General features: G+C 42.2%; 1 protein-coding gene across 1 annotated transcript in view; it reads left to right on the forward strand.

The window, feature by feature from the left end:
- The window catches only part of GIPC2 (GIPC PDZ domain containing family member 2), an 80,998-nt gene that overhangs the window by 38,913 nt on the left and 19,649 nt on the right, over positions 1 to 22,436 (forward strand). The window contains exon 3 of the mRNA XM_086717369.1: positions 18,274 to 18,380. Coding sequence (XP_086573495.1) covers positions 18,274 to 18,380 — 107 coding nt within the window. The remainder of the gene's footprint in view (positions 1 to 18,273; positions 18,381 to 22,436) is intronic.

Here is a 22,436-nt window from a genome sequence, read left to right on the forward strand (position 1 = left end):
GCTTCAGAAATTTAAATTGATGTTCAGAGAAGGGAAAGGTAGGTAGGTGAAATCTTCCTAGAGAAGATTTGCATTTGAACTTGGTCTTGGTAGATGGGAGGAAAAGTATAGACAGGGTTTTCTGTGGGAAGTGTTGAGAACAGTGAAGAGCCTGGGCTTGTAGGAACTGCAGCAAATCAGGCTGCAGAAGCAGTTCTGGGTTATTATAAGAAGAGCTCCAAAAACTAGGTGGGGAATCTGAGCTTGTTTTTGAGGGAGAGAGGGAGTCCTTTAGGTATTAGAACTGAAGAATGACATGAAATAGATTTTGGGGATTTAAGCCTGAAAATCAATGTGGCTGGATTTTATAGAGAAGAAACTGTATAGGAGGCTGCAGCAGCAGTCTGGGAGTAAATAAGGGCTGGGATTAGGGGCAGCAGTAGGGATTTGAAGGAGAGAAAGAAGCCTGAGTAATATTGCCAAGGCAAACATGGTTGTCAGGAGTTGGATTGATGCTGCTTAAAGGAGAAGAGAGAAGAGAAAGTTCAGAAGAAACAAATGTCACTCCCAAGATGTCTATCCTTGGAGCCTGTGTAATAAGAGTGATGACTGGAAATGAGGCAGTTTGAATGTAGAATTGGTTTGAGGGAAAGTTAGGGAGAGATGTTCAGTTTTAGATATTTTGCATTTTATCTGACAGTGGCACTCTGTGTGTGTGTGTATGTATATATGTGTATATGTATATACGTACATATGTATATACACGTATTATATGTGTGTGTGTGTGTGTGTATACAGACAAAGGCTTAAGGTCTTCACAACGATAAATTTAGGGGGTAGAACATGCCGCTTAATCATCTTTTTATGTCACAGAATTTGTTCTGCCCTTCTATCTAGCTGGATGTTGGTTGGTTTGGCATTTGCCACTAAGATACTATGGGAGAAGATAAATAAAAAGCCAAATTCTCTTTTGTGGGGTGTGGCAGATGTGTTGAATACTGAGTATAACTGATAAATGCGTTTTCAGCGTAAGACTTAGCTGGATAAAGACCCAAGCTAAATACGCACTCTTTTCTTATTGTAAACTCTCCTTAAAAGAAAATTTATTAAATGCTGACATTTTTAATTGGGAAAAGTGAAATTACAATCTATAGTATTAAGAACTTTGTAATCCCAAGGCACTTACTTTATTTATTTATTTTTTCTATTTATATATGAAATTTATTGTCAAATTGGTTTCCATACAACACCCAGTGCTCATCCCAAAAGGTGCCCTCCTCAATACCCATCACCCACCCTCTCCTCCCTCCCACCCCCCATCAACCCTTAGTTTGTTCTCAGTTCTCAACAGTCTCTTATGCTTTGGCTCTCTCCCACTCTAACCTCTTTTTTTTTCCTTCCCCTCCCCCATGGGTTCCTGTCAAGTTTCTCAGGATCCACATAAGAGTGAAACCATATGGTATCTGTCTTTCTCTGTATGGCTTATTTCACTTAGCATCACACTCTCCAGTTCCATCCACGTTGCTACAAAAGGCCATATTTCATTTTTTCTCATTGCCACGTAGTATTCCATTGTGTATATAAACCACAATTTCTTTATCCATTCATCAGTTGATGGACATTTAGGCTCTTTCCATAATTTGGCTATTGTTGAGAGTGCTGCTATGAACATTGGGGTACAAGTGCCCCTATGCATCAGTACTCCTGTGTCCCTTGGACAAATTCCTAGCAGTGCTATTGCTGGGTCATCGGGTAGGTCTATTTTTAATTTTCTGAGGAACCTCCACACTGCTTTCCAGAGCGGCTGCACCAATTTGCATTCCTACCAACAGTGCAAGAGGGTTCCCGTTTCTCCACATCCTCTCCAGCATCTATAGTCTCCTGATTTGTTCATTTTGGCCACTCTGACTGGCGTGAGGTGATACCTGAGTGTGGTTTTGATTTGTATTTCCCTGATAAGGAGCGACGCTGAACATCTTTTCATGTGCCTGTTGGCCATCCGGATGTCTTCTTTAGAGAAGTGTCTATTCATGTTTTCTGCCCATTTCTTCACTGGGTTATTTGCTTTTCGGGTGTGGAGTTTGGTGAGCTCTTTATAGATTTTGGATACTAGCCCTTTGTCCGATATGTCATTTGCAAATATCTTTTCCCATTCCGTTGGTTGCCTTTTAGTTTTGTTGGTTGTTTCCTTTGCTGTGCAGAAGCTTTTTATCTTCATAAAGTCCCAGTAATTCACTTTTGCTTTTAATTCCCTTGCCTTTGGGGATGTGTCGAGTAAGAGATTGCTACGGCTGAGGTCAGAGAGGTCATTTCCTGCTTTCTCCTCTAAGGTTTTGATGGTTTCCTTTCTCACATTCAGGTCCTTTATCCATTTTGAGTTTATTTTTGTGAATGGTGTGAGAAAGTGGTCTAGTTTCAACCTTCTGCATGTTGCTGTCCAGTTCTCCCAGCACCATTTGTTAAAGAGACTGTCTTTTTTCCATTGGATGTTCTTTCCTGCTTTGTCAAAGATGAGTTGGCCATACGTTTGTGGGTCTAGTTCTGGGGTTTCTATTCTATTCCATTGGTCTATGTGTCTGTTTTTGTGCCAATACCATGCTGTCTTGATGATGACAGCTTTGTAGTAGAGGCTAAAGTCTGGGATTGTGATGCCTCCTGCTTTGGTTTTCTTCTTCAAAATTACTTTGGCTATTCGGGGCCTTTTGTGGTTCCATATGAATGTTAGGATTGCTTGTTCTAGTTTTGAGAAGAATGCTGGTACAATTTTGATCAGGATTGCATTGAATGTGTAGATAGCTTTGGGTAGTATTGACATTTTGACAATATTTATTCTTCCAATCCATGAGCAGGGAATGTCTTTCCATTTCTTTAAATCTTCTTCAATTACCTTCATAAGCTTTCTATAGTTTTCAGCATACAGATCCTTTACATCTTTGGTTAGATTTATTCCTAGGTATTTTATGCTTCTTGGTGCAATTGTGAATGGGATCAGTTTCTTTATTTGTCTTTCTGTTGCTTCATTGTTAGTGTATAAGAATGCAACTGATTTCTGTACATTGATTTTGTATCCTGCAACTTTGCCGAATTCATGTATCAGTTCTAGGAGACTTTTGGTGGAGTCTATCGGATTTTCCATGTATAATATCATGTCATCTGCAAAAAGCGAAAGCTTGACTTCATCTTTGCCAATTTTGATGCCTTTGATTTCCTTTTGTTGTCTGATTGCTGATGCTAGAACTTCCAGCACTATGTTAAACAACAGCAGTGAGAGTGGGCATCCCTGTCGTGTTCCTGATCTCAGGGAAAAAGCTCTCAGTTTTTCCCCGTTGAGGATGATGTTAGCTGTGGGCTTTTCATAAATGGCTTTTATGATCTTTAAGTATGTTCCTTCTATCCCGACTTTCTCAAGGGTTTTTATTAAGAAAGGGTGCTGGATTTTGTCAAAGGCCTTTTCTGCATCGATTGACAGGATCATATGGTTCTTCTCTTTTTTTTTGTTAATGTGATGTATCACGTTGATTGATTTGCGAATGTTGAACCAGCCCTGCATCCCAGGAATGAATCCCACTTGATCATGGTGAATAATTCTTTTTATATGCCGTTGAATTCGATTTGTTAGTATCTTATTGAGAATTTTGGCATCCATATTCATCAGGGATATTGGCCTGTAGTTCTCTTTTTTTACTGGGTCTCTGTCTGGTTTAGGAATCAAAGTAATACTGGCTTCATAGAATGAGTCTGGAAGTTTTCCTTCCCTTTCTATTTCTTGGAATAGCTTGAGAAGGATAGGTATTATCTCTGCTTTAAACGTCTGGTAGAACTCCCCTGGGAAGCCATCTGGTCCTGGACTCTTATTTGTTGGGAGATTTTTGATAACGGATTCAATTTCTTCGCTGGTGATGGGTCTGTTCAAGCTTTCTATTTCCTCCTGATTGAGTTTTGGAAGAGTGTGGGTGTTCAGGAATTTGTCCATTTCTTCCAGGTTGTCCAATTTGTTGGCATACAATTTTTCATAGTATTCCCTGATAATTGTTTGTATCTCTGAGGGATTGGTTGTAATAATTCCATTTTCATTCATGATTTTATCTATTTGGGTCATCTCCCTTTTCTTTTTGAGAAGCCTGGCTAGAGGTTTGTCAATTTTGTTTATTTTTTCAAAAAACCAACTCTTGGTTTTGTTGATCTGCTCTACAGTTTTTTTAGATTCTATATTGTTTGTTTTTTTTTTTTGTTTTTTTTTTTAAAACGTTTTTTATTTATTTTTGGGACAGAGAGAGACAGAGCATGAACGGGGGAGGGGCAGAGAGAGAGGGAGACACAGAATCGGAAACAGGCTCCAGGCTCTGAGCCATCAGCCCAGAGCCCGATGCGGGGCTCGAACTCACGGACCGCGAGATCGTGACCTGGCTGAAGTTGGACGCTTAACCGACTGTGCCACCCAGGCGCCCCGATTCTATATTGTTTATTTCTGCTCTGATCTTTATTATTTCTCTTCTTCTGCTGGGTTTGGGCTGCCTTTGCTGTTCTGCTTCTATTTCCTTTAGGTGTGCTGTTAGATTTTGTATTTGGGATTTTTCTTGTTTCTTGAGATAGGCCTGGATTGCAATGTATTTTCCTCTCAGGACTGCCTTCGCTGCGTCCCAAAGCGTTTGGATTGTTGTATTTTCATTTTCGTTTGTTTCCATATATTTTTTAATTTCTTCTCTAATTGCCTGGTTGACCCACTCATTCGTTAGTAGGGTGTTCTTTAACCTCCATGCTTTTGGAGGTTTTCCAGACTTTTTTCTGTGGTTGATTTCAAGCTTCATAGCATTGTGGTCTGAAAGTATGCATGGTATGATTTCAATTCTTGTAAACTTATGAAGGGCTGTTTTGTGACCCAGTATATGATCTATCTTGGAGAATGTTCCATGTGCACTCGAGAAGAAAGTATATTCTGTTGCTTTGGGATGCAGAGTTCTAAATATATCTGTCAAGTCCATCTGATCCAATGTCTCATTCAGGGCCCTTGTTTCTTTATTGACCGTGTGTCTAGATGATCTATCCATTTCTGTAAGTGGGGTGTTAAAGTCCCCTGCAATTACCACATTCTCATCAATAAGGTTGCTTATGTTTATGAGTAATTGTTTTATATATTTGGACACTCCGGTATTCGGCGCATAGACATTTATAATTGTTAGCTCTTCCTGATGGATAGACCCTGTCACTATTATATAATGTCCTTCTTCATCTCTTGTTACAGCCTTTAATTTAAAGTCTAGTTTGTCTGATAGAAGTATGGTTACTCCAGCTTTCTTTTGGCTTCCAGTAGCATGATAAATAGTTCTCCATCCCCTCACTCTCAATCTAAAGGTGTCCTCAGGTCTAAAATGAGTCTCTTGTAGACAGCAAATAGATGGGTCTTGTTTTTTTATCCATTCTGATACCCTATGTCTTTTGGTTGGCGCATTTAATCCATTTACATTCAGTGTTATTATAGAAAGATATGGGTTTAGAGTCATTGTGATGTCTGTAGGTTTTATGCTTGTAGTGATGTCTCTGGTACTTTGTCTCACAGGGTCCCCCTTAGGATCTCTTGTAGGGCTGGTTTAGTGGTGACAAATTCCTTCAGTTTTTGTTTGTTTGGGAAGACCTTTATCTCTCCTTCTATTCTAAATGACAGACTTGCTGGATAAGGGATTCTTGGCTGCATATTTTTTCTGTGTAGCACACTGAAAATCTCGTGCCAATTCTTTCTGGCCTGCCAAGTTTCAAAAGAGAGATCAGTCACAAGTCTTATAGGTCTCCCTTTATATGTGAGGGCACGTTTACCCCTTGCTGCTTTCAGAATTTTCTCTTTATCCTTGTATTTTGCCAGTTTCACTATGATATGTCGTGCAGAAGATCGATTCAAGTTACGTCTGAAGGGAGTTCTCTGTGCCTCTTGGATTTCAATGCCTTTTTCCTTCCCCACTTCAGGGAAGTTCTCAGCTATTATTTCTTCAAGTACCCCTTCAGCACCTTTCCCTCTCTCTTCCTCCTCTGGGATACCAATTTTGCGTATATTATTTCTTTTTAGTGTATCACTTAGTTCTCTAATTTTCCCCTCATACTCCTGGATTTTTTTATCTCTCTTTTTCTCAGCTTCCTCTTTTTCCATAACTTTATCTTCTAGTTCACCTATTCTCTCCTCTGCCTCTTCAATCCGAGCCGTGGTGGTTTCCATTTTGTTATGCATTTCGTTTAAAGCGTTTTTCAGCTCCTCGTGACTGTTCCTTAGTCCCTTGATCTCCTTAGCAAGAGATTCTCTGCTGTCAGCTATACTGTTTTGAAGCCCAGCGATTAATTTTATGACTATTATTCTAAATTCACTTTCTGTTATATTATTTAAATCCTTTTTGATCAGCTCATTAGCTGTTGTTATTTCCTGGAGATTCTTCTGAGGGGAATTCTTCCGCTTGGTCATTTTGGATAGTCCCTGGCATGGTGAGGACCTGCAGGGCACTTCCCCTGTGCTGTGGTGTATAGCTGGAGTTGGTGGGCGGAGCCGCAGTCAGACCTGATGTCTGCCCCCAGCCCACCGCTGTGTCCACAGTCAGACTGGTGTGTGCCTTCTCTTCCCCTCTCCTAGGGGCGGGATTCACTGTGGGGTGGGGTGGCCTGTCTGGGCTACTTGCACACTGCCAGGCTTGTGATGCTGGGGACCTGGCGTCTTAGCTGGGGTGGGTAGGCAAGGTGCACAGGGGCAGGAGGGGCAGGCTTAGCTTGCTTCTCCTTAGGTGATCCACTTCAGGAGGGGCCCTGTGGCAGCAGGAGGGAGTCAGATCCGCTGCCGGAGGTTTGGATCGCAGAAGCGCAGAGTTGGGTGTTTGCGGGGAGCGAGCAAGTTCCCTGGCAGGAACTGGTTCTCTTTGGGATTTTGGCTGGGGGATGGGCGGGGGAGATGGCGCTGGCGAGCGCCTTTGTTCCCCACCAAACTGAGCTCTGTCGTCCGGGGGCTCAGCAGCTCTCCTTCCCTTTGTCCTCCAGCCTTCCCGCTTTCTGAGCAGAGCTGTTAACTTATGACCTCCCAGACGCTAAGTCACACTTGCTGTCGGAACACAGACCGTCAGGCCCCTCCACTTTTGCCAGCCACACTCGGGGGCTCTGCTTGGCCGGCGAGCTGCCCCTCCGCCCCGGCTCCCTCCCGCCAGTCCGTGGAGCGCGCACCGCCTCGCCGCCCTTCCTACCCTCTTCCGTGGGCCTCTGGTCTGCGCTTGGCTCCGGCGACTCCGTTCTGCTAATCCTCTGGCGGTTTTCTGGGTTATTTAGGCAGGTGTAGGTGGAATCTAAGTGATCAGCAGGACGCGCGGTGAGCCCAGTGTCCTCCTACGCCGCCATCTTCCCTCTCTCTCCCTGTTTTGATGACACTGACAATATTAAGGAGTACTGGTATGATATTTTTGTAACATGCTCCTCTAGTGGAATTTGTCTGATAATCTTCTCATAATTATACTGTGCCTATGGGTTTTTAGCAGGAATATAACACAGGTAAAATATCATTTCCCTTATATCGTATCAAGGGTACATATTGTTAATATAGTTTATGACTACCGGTATTGATCTCGATCACTTGGCTGACTTAGTGTTTGTCAGCATTCCACACTATAAAATTACCCCTATCCACTCTCTACGCACCCTTTGAGAGGATACTACAATGTCCCAAGGCACTTACTTTAAACAGAGATTGGTTTCTTAGAACTATAATGTTTCAGGAACACTTGGAATTAATAACCGTGAATAAAAGATTAAGTTTCAACTGTTCTTAAGCTTAGTCCTAGCACTGTAGGAGGAAGGGGGCAAAAATGCTAAAATGTAAGTGGCTTCCTTAATATGGCTGCACAGTATGAATATAATGTAATTTATTAGAGTGGTGCCTAGGTGGCTCAGTCGGTTAAGCACCCGACTCTTGGTTTTAGCTTAGGTCACAATCTCACAGTTCGTGAGTTCAAGCCCCACATCAGGCTCTGTGCTGATGGCATAGAACCTGCTTGGGATTTTCTTTCTTCCTCTATCGCTGTTCCTCCCCTGCTCTCTCTCTCAAAATAAATAAACTTAAAAATTTCTTTTAATAAAAAAAGTAACTTATTAGAAACACAGCAATTATACCAACACATATTCTGTGAGAGTATTTTTACAATGGGAGTTGTCAGATCCATTATCCTATAATTATATAACAGATTGTGCTCAAAATTGTGGTAAGAGTATGTTTTCAGAATAAGTTAAGGAGATTATTTCTTTTGGGTATGGAAAATGATTAATGATGTATTAAGTGAAAAGTCAGACTACAAAACAATGTGTGGTAATATACTATTTCTGTAAAACTTTTTTTTTTTTTAATGTTTGAGAGAGAGTGTGAGCTGGGGAGGGGCAGAGATAGAGTGAGAGAGAGACAGAGACCGAGAATCCCAAGCAGCCTCCCCGCAGTCAGCACAGACCGCTGCAGGCTATGTGTGAGATGGCCTGAGCCGAAATCAAGAGTTGGACAGTCTGCTGACTGAGCCACTCAGGGGCTCCTGTAACAACTAAGAAAAATGACTTACAGCATATGTATATTGAAACTTAATAGTTTTTATGTGGTGAGTTTATGAGTGACTTCTTTCTTTAGGCTTCTTGTGCTCTTTGCATTTTTAATATAAAATTAATATACTAACTTTTATAGCCAGAAAACAATTATTTGGAAAAAGAAGCTAGCATTTCTAGGCTAAGAAGTAGAGAAACTGAGTCATTCTACTTCGTGGCTTCATAATTTTTAACTATATGATTATTCTCATTAAAAAATTTTTTTTGAAATTTATTTTTGAAAGAGAAGGAGACAGAGTGTGAGTGGGGGAGGGGCAGAGAGAGATAGAGTGCGCGCGCGCGCGCACGCACACACACACACACACACACACACACACACACACACACAGAATCCAAAGCAGGCTTCAGACTCCAAGCTGTTAGCACAGAACCTGACGTGGGGCTCGAACTCATGAACTGTGAGATCATGACCTGAGCTGCAGTTGGACACAACCTACTGAGCTGCCCAGGCGCCCCTGATTATTCTCATTTTAAACCATTTTCTTTAATATTATAAATGGTTCTGTGTTAGAAATGTAGAATATTCCATTGTATCTCTTCTTTAAACTGTTAAGATTGTTTTTGTAACACTTTTCATACCTTTTCAAAGACTAGTAGAAAATATGTAGTAAACCAATAATAAAAGTGAAGAATACTTCTTGATTTTTTGAATTCTCTGATAAAATCATGCTGTGGAATAAATAAGTTTAAAAGGGTAAAAATATTTTATCCAGCACTTAAAAATTTTTTTTCCCTCCCATTGGAGTCCAGAGGTTTATAATCTTTTTTGTAACACAGTCCCCTCTGTATTAAAGCTACAAACTTTCTTCAAGGCGTGCATTAACTTTTGCCTGTAATTTCAAGGAGTTCTAAAAATAGAGCTGAGTTTTTCTCAAATGATGTCTTTTCATTTTTTATTTTGAGAGAGGGCACAAGTGAGAGAGAGAAGCAGGGCTCACCTGGCGCTGGAGCTCATGACCGTGGTGGGGGGCTCGAGCAGGGCTTGAACTCAAGAGTTGTGAGATCATGACCTGAGCCAGGTCAGATGCTTAACCACTGAACCACCCAGGCACCCTCAAATGACATGTTAACTAAAGAATAAGATTTTAGGTACAGTTATTCTGTTTCCCACACTTATCATGCACTGTATAGTCTCCTCAAAGGAACAGTTAAGAGCAACTGTGTGTGTGTGTGTGTGTGTGTGTGTGTGTGTGTGTGTGTGTGTGTTGTGGTGTTGGTTCATTGTTGCCAGCTCCTTTGATCCAGTAGACAGTGATGCCTTGTGCATGTGGCATCCACTTATCTTTTTGTCTTTTTAAAAAATGTTTATTTTTTTTTTAGAGACTGAGCACAAGCTGGGGAGAGGGGCAGAGGGCGAGGGAGAGAATCCCAAGCAGGCTCCACACTCACTGCAGAGCTCAATGTGGGGCTCCATCCCACAACCCTGGAATCATGACCTGAGCTGAAATCAAGAGTTGGATACTCAACCAATGGAGCTATCTAGGTGCCCCAACTTGTCTTTTTTAAACGTACCCCAGCACCCTACCAGCTGAATTTAAAAAACAAAATAAAAACTCATGGCTATTCTAAAGGAGTCTGAGAAATGTTGGTGAGAGGAAGAGCACATGGAAAAAGGGAATGTACAGTTAAATTTTTATATTTTGGAACACAAGCTAGATTTTATGTCAGCTGTTCTGAGAAGTATGTGTGCAGGCATGTGTGTGTTAGGGGTGGGAATAGGGTAGGGAGCTCTTGAACTGTTTATAGACAGGTCTATTTGTGTATGTCCAAGCATTGGAAGGCCTTTTTAGAAATTGCTTCACTGCTTAGACAGAATTCTGTATTGTGAGATCTCTTTCAGTTGGCAACAGTGGAAAACCTTACCAAACTGACTTGTACAGAAAAGGGCATCTTATAAATCAACTGTCCATGAGGGGTGCTGGCATTAACAAAGCTCCGTGTAGGGGCTGTACGGTGTGATCAGGACCCAGTTTCTTGCTCTTTCTTCTCTGCTGCCCGAGGCATCAGCTTCATTATTCCTATATTATCTTAAGGTTAGCTCCACATTCTGTCCCGAGATGGAGGTCAGCAACTACTGAGACTGTGTGCTTCCTTATTCAGTGCAGAACAGAAAAGGAGCATGTCCTTGTCTCAGAATTTCTAGCAGAAGTCCTTAGATTCATTCTGCCTTAACTGACTTTGGTCACATCATCATCTCTGAAACAGTCACTTGTGATGAAGGGAATCGGATAGGTTGGCCCATCCCTGAAGCTGAGAGCAGCCAGCTTCCCCTGAACCACAGTGACCCTCAAATGATCGCTGGGTACTGAGAAGGCAACCAATGGAATGGATACTGGAGGGCCTCCACTCCTGAATGCCTCCATGAGAGGTTGGGTTTAAACTCAGCCACTTTGGAGAATCTGAGTGGAACAATGGGAGGGAGGGTCATGTGTTATATCCACGCTCCTGTAAATTGAAGGGGGAAAATCATAGTTTTATGGAAAAGATTAAATAGAATAAAAAGGAGACCTCTATTTGAAGTGACAAGTCTCTGAATACTGTCAGAAAACCAATGCAAGTGTTTCTGATGGGGAGAGAGTTTTGGGAAGAGATTTCTCCTCCCCAGGTTGAAATGTACCAGGAGAAACCTTCTATGATATGAGCCAGGCCACTGGGCTGACCAAAGTATTATACATTAGCTGTGTGAATGCTTAAAACAACACCATATTTAGGTGGTGGTCTTTTATGGATGAGGACTTGTTCCCTGTGAACAGAAGAGCTGGGATTTGAACTCAGGTTTTCTGAGTCTGAACTCTACCTTGTTCACTAAGTGTTAGATGTAGCTGTGTCTGTCTGTACCCATCTCCTGTTGAAATCCTGGCTTTGGTCTTCCTTATGAAAGTGATGATCCGGGGCGCCTGGGTGGCACGGTCGGTTAAGCGTCCGACTTCAGCCAGGTCACAATCTCGCGGTCTGTGAGTTCGAGCCCCGCGTCAGGCTCTGGGCTGATGGCTCGGAGCCTGGAGCCTGTTTCCGATTCTGTGTCTCCCTCTCTCTCTGCCCCTCCCCCGTTCATGCTCTGTCTCTCTCTGTCCCAAAAATAAATAAAAAAAGTTGAAAAAAAAATTTTTTAAAAAAAGAAAGTGATGATCCATACTATAGGCCAACTAGAGCCCTCATGGGACCAGAACAGGACCTTGTTCTGCAGACGTGAGGAGAATGCCCATTTCACCACCTTGTCACTCTGTGTCAGTTGGGGATCTAAGCCATGTTGTATGTGCCCCTCCTGAAAACAGGGCTATAGTTTTTGTCAGTCTCTTATTTCTCCAGAGGTCAGGGTCAAACTAGAGGTAGACATCTGTCTTCTCTGCTTCCTCATTCCTCCACTTCATGGTATAGCAGAGACTGGAGGGTGGGCTAATTATTGAAAATGCCCATTAAAATGGGGTATCATAAAGAATGATACTAGTGTGTATAAATATCTTATTTAAAAATGTATACATCATTTTACTGTTTTTTTTTTTTTTTTGATGTAAAAATCCCTTTGAGTAGAGGACACAGATTGGAGTTCTGTGAGGTCTTACATAATTACAATCTTCATGCATATCTGTGGGTTCTGTTTCATTTTAAAAAACTAGATATGTGAAATGCTGGATGTTTTTTTTTTTTTATTTAAAAAAAAAAATTTTTTTTTTTTTTAACGTTTATTTATTTTGAGACAGAGAGAGATAGAGCATGAACAGGGGAGGGGCAGAGAGAGAGGGAGGCACAGAACCGGAAGCAGGCTCCAGGCTCCAAGCCATCAGCCCAGAGCCCGATGCGGGGCTTGAACTCATGGAACATGAGATCGTGACATGAGCTGAAGTCGGGTGCTCAACCGACTGAGCCACCCAGGCGCCCTGAAATGCTGGATGTTTAAAAATATTTTTCCTAATCTCCTAGTGTTGTCTTGCTTACATCTATTTTTTTTTTTTTTTTTTTTTTTTGCATCTGCCCTCATGGAATCTTTCCAAAGCTGTTAACCTACTTTTCCTGACAATAACTCCTTGGTTCACACTTACTTCATCAGTGCATGTACTTTTAAATTAAATTACATAATTAGAGTAACAGATACAATTGCCACAAAATGGGCTTGGGAACAAGTGTGACTGCTTCTTGGTGACCTCCCCCTCAACTATGGGAGCAGCTGTGTAACCACAGCTGTGTGTGTCCTGTGGTCTATGTCATCTGCAGCAGGTGGGTAGTCTGTATGCTTCACAGGAGTGAGGAGCCCTGAATCTAGCAAATCCAGCTAGCTGCAGGCTGGCTACTAGTGTCTACTGGATGAACTGCGTCTCTCTCTGAACTCAGCCCCAAGAGAGGTCTCATGTAAACTTGATCATGGGAAGTGTGAAGTGACTGACTTAGGGTTTGGCCTTGTTAGTTAGACATGCTTAGGCCGGTTTGCCAAAAGTAGGCCAGACGAGAAACTTGCACAGTCTTCAAAACATTCAGCACAGAAGGACAGAACTTGTTTTTTTCTCCTTCGGGTAAACAGGACCATCCTGTTTTCATGTATGAACTGGTGATTTACGTCCCTGAATCATAAGATCATAGAGAAACATGGCTTCTGTTCCTTAGCTGTAAAAGCTGCCTTTCGGGAGGTTGGTCCAAGCCAGAACTTAAAATTTAATATTTGGTGCCACCGAGTGGTTGGTTTTGAGATAACTACCTTAATGGAGAAGGATGGTTTGACAAATAATGACTTAAAAAAAAACTGGGGTGAATTGGCAGAGCACAAAGGATTTTTAGGACGATGATTACATGCTACTGGAGCAACTGGGTGGCTCAGTCACCTGAACGTCTCACTTCAGCTCAGGTTGTGATCTCACGGTTTGTGAGTTCGAGCCCCACATTGGGCTTGCTGCTGTCAGCACAGAGCCCACTTTGGATCCTCTGTCCCCATCTCTCTCTACCCCTCCTCTGCTTGCACTCTCTCTGCCAAAAATAAATAAACATTAAAAAAAATTGTATGCTCATCAAAACCCATAAAATACCTAGGAATAAATCTAACCAAAGAGGTGAAAAATCTATACACCGAAAACTATGGAAAGCTTATGAAAGAAATTGAAGAAGACACACAAAAAAATGGAAGAATATTCCATGCTCTTGGATTGGAAGAACAAGTATTGTTAAAATGTTGATACTGCCCAAAGCAATCTACATATTCAATGCAATTCTTATCAAAATGACACCAGCATTCCTCACAGAGCTAGAACAAACAATCCTCAAATTTGTATGGAACCAGAAAATATCCCTAATAGCCAGCGCAATCTTGAAAAAGAAAACCAAAGCAGGAGGCATCACAATCCCGGACTTCAAGCTGAATTACAAAGCTGTCATCATCAAGATAGTATGGTACTAGTGCAAGAACAGACACTCAGATCAATGGAACAGAATAGAGAACCCAAAAATGGACCCAGAAATGTTGTATGGCCAACTAATCTTCGACAAAGCAGGAAAGAATATCCAATGGAATAAAGACAGTCTCTTCAGTGAATGGTGCTGGAAAACTGGACAGCCACATGCAGAAAAATGAATCTGGACCACTCTTACACCCATACCCCAAAATAAACTCAAAATGGATGAAAGACCTCAATGTAAGACAGGAAGTCATCAAAATCCTTGAGAAAGCAGGCAAAACCCTCTTTGACATTGGCCACAGCAACTTCTTACTCAACAAGTCTCCAGAGGCAAGGGAAACAAAAGCAAAAATGAACTGCTGGGACCTCATCGAAATAAAAAGCTTCTGCACAGCAAAGGAAACAATCAGCAAAACTAAAAGGCAACCAACGGAATGGGAGAAGATGTTTGCAAACGACATATCAGATAAAGAGTTAGTATCCAAAATCTAGAAAGAACTTCTCAAACTCAACACCCAAAAAACAAATAATCCAGTGAAGAAATGGGCAAAAGACAGGAATAGACACTTCTCCAAAGAAGGCATCCAGATGGCCAACCGACACATGAAAAAAATGCTCAACATCACTCATCATCAGGGAAATGCAACTCAAAACCACAATGAGATATCAGCTCACACCTGTCAGAATGGCTAACATTAACAACTCTGGCAACAACAGATGTTGGTGAGGATGCAGAGAAAGAGGATCTCTTTTGCACTGCTGGTGGGAATGCAAGCTGGTGCAGCCACTCTGGAAAACAGTATGGAGGTTCCTCAAAAAACTTAAAACAGAACTTCCCTATGACCCAGCAATTGCACTGCTAGGTATTTATCCAAGGGACACAGGTATGCTGTTTCAAAGGGACACGTGCACCCCCATCTTTATAGCAGCGCTGTCAACAATAGCCAAAGTATGGAAAGAGGCCAAATGTCCATTGACAGATGAATGGATAAAGAAGACGTGGGGTGTGTGTGTATATATACATATATATGTATATGTATGTGTATATATGTATACAAACACACACAATGGAGTATTACTCGCCAATCAAAAAGAATGAAATCTTGCCATTTGCAACTATGTGGATGGAATTAGAGATGTTATGTTAAGCAAAGTCAGAGAAAGACAAATATCATATGAGGACTTTAAGATACAGAATAGATGAACACAAGGGAAGGGAAGCAAAAAATATAAAACCAGGGAGGGGGACAAAACAGAAGAGACTCATAAATATGGAGAACAAACAGAGGGTTGCTGGAGGGGTGGTGGCAAGGGGGATGGGCTATAAGTGGGTAAGGGGCATTAAGGAATCTACCCCTGAATACATTGTTGCACTATCTGCTAACCAACTTGCATGTAAATTAAAAGAAAAATTACATGCTACTGTGATGGTGGATAAATTTTCCAAACCCATAGAAAGTACAACATCAAGAGTGAACCGTAACGTAAACCACAGACCTCGAGTAATGATGTGTCAGGTCTGTTGATGTGTAGGTCTGTTGATTGTACCAAATTTATCACTGTGGTGGCAAATGGTGATAAAAGGGAAAGCTGTACACATGTGGAGGCAGGAGGCATATGGGAAATTTGTCTTCTCAGTTTTGAACCTAAAACTGTTTTAAAAAATAAAACATTTAAAGAAGCAAACCTTCCAGGGGCACCTGGGTGGGTGAGTTGGCTAATCATCCAACTCTTGATTTCGGCTCAGGTCATGATATCATGGTTTGTGGGATCGAGCCTCAGGTTAGGCTCTGTGCTGACAGCATGGAGCCTGTGTGGGACTCTTTCTCTTTCTGCCCCTTCTCCGCTCTCTCTTTCTCTCTTTCAAAATAAATATTAAAAAAAAAAAAAAAAACAAACTTAAAAAACCCTTCATTCTACGTGCATTTTCCTTTCTAGCTACTGGTGTTTTAAGAGCAAGGTAAGATAGAGACATCATCTAGGGAAACTGGCTGACTTCTCCAGCCTGGATGACAGTCCCTTGATAAAACTCCAGAGGCTGGGTCCTTAGCTTTGTAAACCTCAGAAACCTTTTATTTTCACTGTTGTTAGAGTTGTCCAATTTTCCAGGGTTCTATCCTGCTGACCAAACTTACAAGAGACTTGTTAAGTCAGAATGCTAGTGTAGTAGTTTAGTTAGAAATGTGTGTGAAGTGGTAGACCAAAACACCTGTGTTAGCCGAGCAGTTCATTTTCCACCCTATAGGAAATTTTTATGGGGAGACAGGTTATACTGAGTAGGTTGCTTAGTGAAATCACAGTGGTGTGGTGTGTGTGTGTGCGCGCACGTGTGCGTGTGTGTGTGGGGGGTGTGTGGAAGGGGTGGGTGGTGTAAGGTTGTTTATCTTGAAGGTTAATATTAAGCTGAGACTGTCTTGAGTGCTTTAGGTCTGTACGTCACTCTGAGGTGGTGATGATGACAGACCTCATCTTTTTCTTTGGGCACGCTTCTGGAAATTCTGTGCTGAAAATCTTCCATTAATTTGTTCTTCCCTCAGGGCACAGTATGACTGGCAAGGCAAATGCAGTAGACTTGCCGATAAAGCTCTGGTTGCTGGAGAATCTGTCTGGTCATGATGATTGGCATTAATGTCATCAGCTTAGGAGAACTGGTCTCTTTATTGTGTGATAATTTTAAATAATTTCATTCTCCAAGGAAAGCTTTTTTTTTTTTTTAAATGTTTATTTTTGAGAGAGGGAGACACAGAATTCAAAGCAAGCTCCAGGCTCTGAGCTGTTAGCACAGAGCCCAACACGGGGCTCAAACTCACAAACTGTGAGATCATGACCTGAGTCAAAGTTGGACGTTTAACCAACTGAGCCACCCAGGCACCCCAGAGGAAAACTTGTTTTATGTTTTGGTGATTCTGTCCCTGGTTACAAGTTACAATTAATATATAAAATCCTTAATTACTTTGGTGTAGATTCCCAATAGCAAAACAGTACTTGCTGAAGATGGGAATGGTTCTAGATTCTATGTCAGCAAGAAAGCATATTTGCAGGACACTTGATGTCTGTCTGGAGAGCTTTGTACATCCCTCACTACCTACTTGCATGTACCAGCCTGTCCTGTGGCTCCTCATTGGAGCTCAGTTATCTCCGGTTGGTGGCAGGGCATCTTCCTGCCCCACCTCTGTACTTTGTCCCAAACTGCTGCCACAGAGTCCTTGGTCAAGGGTGCTTGGGGATATTTGTGAACTTAAGAGTTGGTAGCCTGTGACTGGAATTGGATCCACACATCTTTTATTTTTGCTAATACGTTGTTTTTAAAGGTTTGACTTAATTGGAAAAACTTAAAAATCAGGAGTTTCATAGAGAACTGAGTATCCAGTTTCTTTGCAAACAAGTAGATTCAACTATGCGGGGCCCACATTTCCCCAGGGCAGTAAGTTATTGGAGTAAGTTATTGGCCTAGATAGGGCATGTGCTTTGGAGTTATCCTCAGTCCCCGCCCTACCCTTTCACTCATTTATGTTACTACTTAGTATGGGGTGACTCCTGGTACGTAGGAAAAACAAACAAAAAACCAAAACACAACAAGCCTAAGGAAAGCAGTGGCTTTCCGTGGATCCGACTTTCTGAGGAGAATTCCTTCCTTGAAACTTATTCCGAGCCTCTTTAGAATCCTGCTTCTCTCAGTATGACATCTCTGAATATATCCCTTGTGTTTGCAAGAGGTACGGTGTTGGAGTGTCATTGAGGAAAGCATACAGACTTGGGGTTACAAGACCTGGATTTGAATCCCAGCTCTGTTCCTTATGGAGTCCAATTTCCTTTTCTGTAAAATGAGGGCTATAACTTACATCATAGGTTGGTATGAGTATTAAATGAGTTTTGTATGTAGAGCATCAAGCAGAGGGTAGGTACTTCAGTAGGAGTGCCTCCACTCCTCTCTTCTATCCAGACGTGAATCCTTCATGACCTTAATGAAGTCCAGCTGAACTTCTGCCTCTGCTCTCCTGTTACTTACATCCCTTTATTATAATAACGCCAACTGTTTTATTTTTTATTCCTTTTAACTCTTAGTGCTTTCCAACTATATTTAAAATATTTCCCTTTTATTTTTGTAACCAGACTGTATGTGGAATATAAGAATAACAATGGCAGGCGAATTTTTTTTTTTTTTTAGGAAATTCTATAAGAAGACATGTCTTCTATTAAATGTCTAATTGTGTATATAGTTTTATGATGGAAAATACATTCACATTTATAGAAATCTGTTGAAATTCTTTCTGAATATACACACCTTTCTCCATCTATTATATGTTTATAGAAATAGAACCAAGGTCAAAAGCTGGAAAGTCCTCAGCAGGAAAAATTAGTACTGGAAGGGAGACACTTCGCCTGAGATCAAAGGGTCCTGCCACCGTGGAAGAAATGGTAGGTTATGTTTATTTAACTCCCATTTTGCTTGGAAATGTGTGGATATTCATGTTTATTAGAGCTGGAAATAAAGCTGGAAATAAAGCCACAAAATTAAACAGGGTACCATATACGCTAAAGCAAGGACTTTAATTCAATGCCTACTTAAATAATACAAAGATTACTGAAAGCATTTAAGAAGGAAACATAAGTAAGTCCAAGAGAAGAAATTGTCATCTATGGCCATCTTCAGCTACCTGCTGAGAACATTTGCTAGAGTCTGTAGACATCTGGACTGGCTCAAACACTTAACCAGCATTCTCTGAGAGGCAAGAGAAAGTCTCAGAGCCACTGGTAGTAGCAGGCATACTTAAGATTTTGATAATGAAATACTATATTCATGAACTGTGGTCTCCTCGGGTAAAATATTTCCTCATCACCTTTGACTTTTTCGTGACCAATGTCCCTTTTATCAGCAAACCCTGGTGGGTCTACCTCCACAATAGAACATAATCCAACAACTTGTCACCATCTCTGCCCTCCTCATCTGGCCCAAGGCACTTACATCTTGTCTTGAATGTTGCAGTCGCCTTGTATTCAGTCTTCCTGTGTTTACCCTTGTCCTCTTTCCCTCTGTGCTTAGCTCATCAGCCAGAATTAAAAGTACAAGTGGTTGCTTTTCTGTTCCATACTCTCCAGTGTCTTCCCATTGCACTCAGAATAAAAGCTAAAGTCCTTGGAGTGAGCTACATGATCTGACTCTGCATTTCTTCCCTGATCTCGTTGCCGACCACTCCTCTCCTCTCCTGGCTCTCGCTGCTTCAGCCACATGGGTCTCCTTGCTGTCCCCAAATATTCCAGATACATCCCATCTCCATGTCTCTGTACTGTTGTTACCTCTGCCTGTCCACTTACAGGCGTGACTCACTCCCTTGACTTCTTCAGGTTTCTGTCCACATATTGCTTTATCTAAAAGGCCTTCTTTGAGTATCTTGCTTAAGTAGCAATTCCTGACCCTCCTCTCCCTGCCCAATCTTCCTTGCCCTTAATTTTCTTTAAAGCACTAAGCACAATAGGACACATTATATCTTTGTTTCTTATCTGTTTAGTTCTTTTTTTCACAGGTCTTGTTCATTGCTGTAACCACAGTACCCGACACATCAAAGTAGCGCAAATCTTTGCTGAATTAATAAACAGTTATTTAAACTTGAGAAGAGTAGGGTTTTGCTGATTGACTTGGTCAGTGTTTTTTTTATTAAAAAAATTTTTTTAATGTTTGTTTATTATTGAGAGACAATACCGAGCATGAGCAGGGTAGGGGCAGAGAGAGGGAGACACAGAATCTGAAGCAGGCTCCAGGCTCTATGCTGTCAGCACAGAGCCCGACGTGGGGCTCGAACTGACAAACTGCGAGATCATGACCTGAGCTCAAGTCAGACGCCTAACCAACTTAACCACCCAGGTGCCCCCGACTTGGTCAGTTTTTAAGTGAAAAACACCAAAAGGAGAAGAGACCAATGGAGGGAGGAAGGGTGAAAGGAGAGAATAGCAGGGGTTAAGGGTGACAGGGGTAGTGAGGATTCAGGGTGGCACATGGTGGTCTGCTCTCCCAGGGAAGACTGTGGTGATGAAGTCCTCCTGTAGACAATGGGGAGGTCAGGCATGTGTCTGAGGCGAGGGAGCTCCAGCAGGCAGGGCATAGGCACCAGAGATGGCTGGTTCATATTGGCCTAGGGCTCTCCATGTGTTTGAAGAGCAGAGTGAGCAAGTTTTCAGAGTGGGATCCCAGAGTTTTGTTAGGTGACGATGCCCAGGATCATTCATGGGGGTGTTTTGTTGGAGCAGACACTCAAAGAACCGTGAGGCCAAAGTTGTACTTTCAAATGTTTGAGTCCCCTAGGATGTTGTCAGTTTGGGGGAATCCAGAGAAAGATTCTGAGTCAGGTACCTTGGTCTTGGATAGTGAATGAAAGGATTGATGTGGATGCAAGGGGCAAGGAAGAGACCGGGGAGAGCCAAAAGTATTTTACAAATGAGATTTGAGGAGGTATGTGAAAAACTCATGGCAGTGACATCTGGTAGTTCTGAGTTTTTACTTTTCCAGTGTCCTGTGCACTTTTTTTTTTTTTTTTTTTGAGAGGGTGCAAGTGAGTTAGAGGCAGAGAAGGGGAGAGAGAGAAAGTGGGGTGGGGTCACCTGAAGTGGACTCAGACTCCTAGATGTTGAGATCATGACCTGAGCCTAAGTCAGATGCTTAACCAACTGAGCCACCCAGGTGCCCCCAGTGTCCAGCACACCCTTGGGCACATTGATGAAGGCCAGTAAATGTTTATTGCATGAATGAACAAACCTGAGTAGAAGAGGAATCTGGAAGAGAGTGGAAGACAGTGAGAGGGAGCTGGCAAGGGGAGCCAGGAGAATGCCCACTGCTTTCTAGTCCAGGCTGTGAGGAACAAAGGACAGATCTTTTTTTTTTTTTTTTTAATTTTTTTTTTTCAACGTTTATTTATTTTTGGGACAGAGAGAGACAGAGCATGAACGGGGGAGGGGCAGAGAGAGAGGGAGACACAGAATCGGAAACAGGCTCCAGGCTCTGAGCCATCAGCCCAGAGCCTGACGCGGGGCTCGAACTCCCGGACCGCGAGATCGTGACCTGGCTGAAGTCGGACGCTCAACCGACTGCGCCACCCAGGCGCCCCCAAAGGACAGATCTTAAAACCACTTGCAAAGGGGTCAGAGGCAGGCAGAAAACTCGATGTGACTTCAGGAGGAGCGTCATCTTTGCTTAGTTAACATAATTAGTATTTGTTGAGTACCTGCTGTTCATAAGGTGTTGGGATGAAAAGGAGCAGCCGAAGATCTGTCTGGGGAGGTACGAAAGATTCATTTGAAGATAAACTTCTAAAACTCCATTCCTAGGGTCGCCTAGGTTGCTCAATTAAGTGTCTGACTTTGGCTCAGGTCATGATCTCACAGTTCGTGAATTCGAGCCCTGAGTTGGGCTCTGTGCTGACAGTTGGAGCCTGGAGCCTGCTTAGGATTCTGTGTCTCCCTGTCTCTGTCCCTCCCCTCCATGCACTCTGTCTCTGTGTCTCAAAAATAAATGTTAAAAAAATTTAAAACTCCATTCCTATTTTCATAGCCTATTTCATTAAATAGAGTAATTGAAAATAGCCCAATTCAAAGGAAAAGGCTAGTTTGTTGCTAATGTTAAATTTGGTGCAAAGGACTTATGATCTAAAGAATTTATAGATCTGAAACAAATCACCTCCTTATAACAGCACAGATTCTGAAAAGTGTGGAAGATATTCCACCTGCATACCTCATAAATTATTTGGTATGTGTTTCTTGAGACAGGCATAGTCCAGGTGCTGGTGATACAAAGATGAATAAAAACCTTGTTTTTCTTTTAAAGGGAGAGAAGTATTGAAAGAAGCCATTAAAAACTAGGGAATAGGGTTAATGTCAGAGGAGAGCTGATCAGCTGCTGTCAGGGATAGGGAGAGGTGGGAGGGAATTTCTATCCCAAAGAAATGGTTGAGTTGGTTAAAGATGGGGAGAAGAGTATTCTAGGCCTGAAAAAATGATGGGCTTGGGATGTTATAAGCATCCATGGGATTGGGATTTGGGGGTGCTAGAGGGATCTGGTTGGGGGGTGAGGAGGCCTGGGTCAGGATGTGAAAGGTCTGTGGAATTGGGGAAGCCATTTAAAAATTGTGAGGAGAGTGGGGAGCCTGAATGACTCAGTCGGTTGAGTGTCTGACTTCGGCTCAGGTCATGATCTCATGGGTCATGCATGAGTTTGAGCCCTGCATTGGGCTCTGTGCTGACAGCTCAGAGCCTGGAGCCTGTTTCAGATTCTGTGTCTCCCTCTGTCTCGGCTACCCATGCCTCCCCGCTGCTCGCATTCTGTCTCTCTCAAAAATAAACGTTAAAAAAAAATATTTTGAGGAGAGCAATATAGTTTTGTGTTTTAGAAAAATCCCTTGGTTCTAAGGGATGGGTTGTTGAGCAGGGTGGGTTTGAGAGGGTGAAGATTGCAGGCAGGGAGAAAAATTAGGAAACTTCTGCAAA

The sequence above is a fragment of the Puma concolor genome, chromosome C1 (assembly GCF_028749965.1).
Source record: "Puma concolor isolate L17-30 chromosome C1, mPumCon1.1.hap2, whole genome shotgun sequence".
Lineage (NCBI taxonomy): Eukaryota > Metazoa > Chordata > Mammalia > Carnivora > Felidae > Puma > Puma concolor.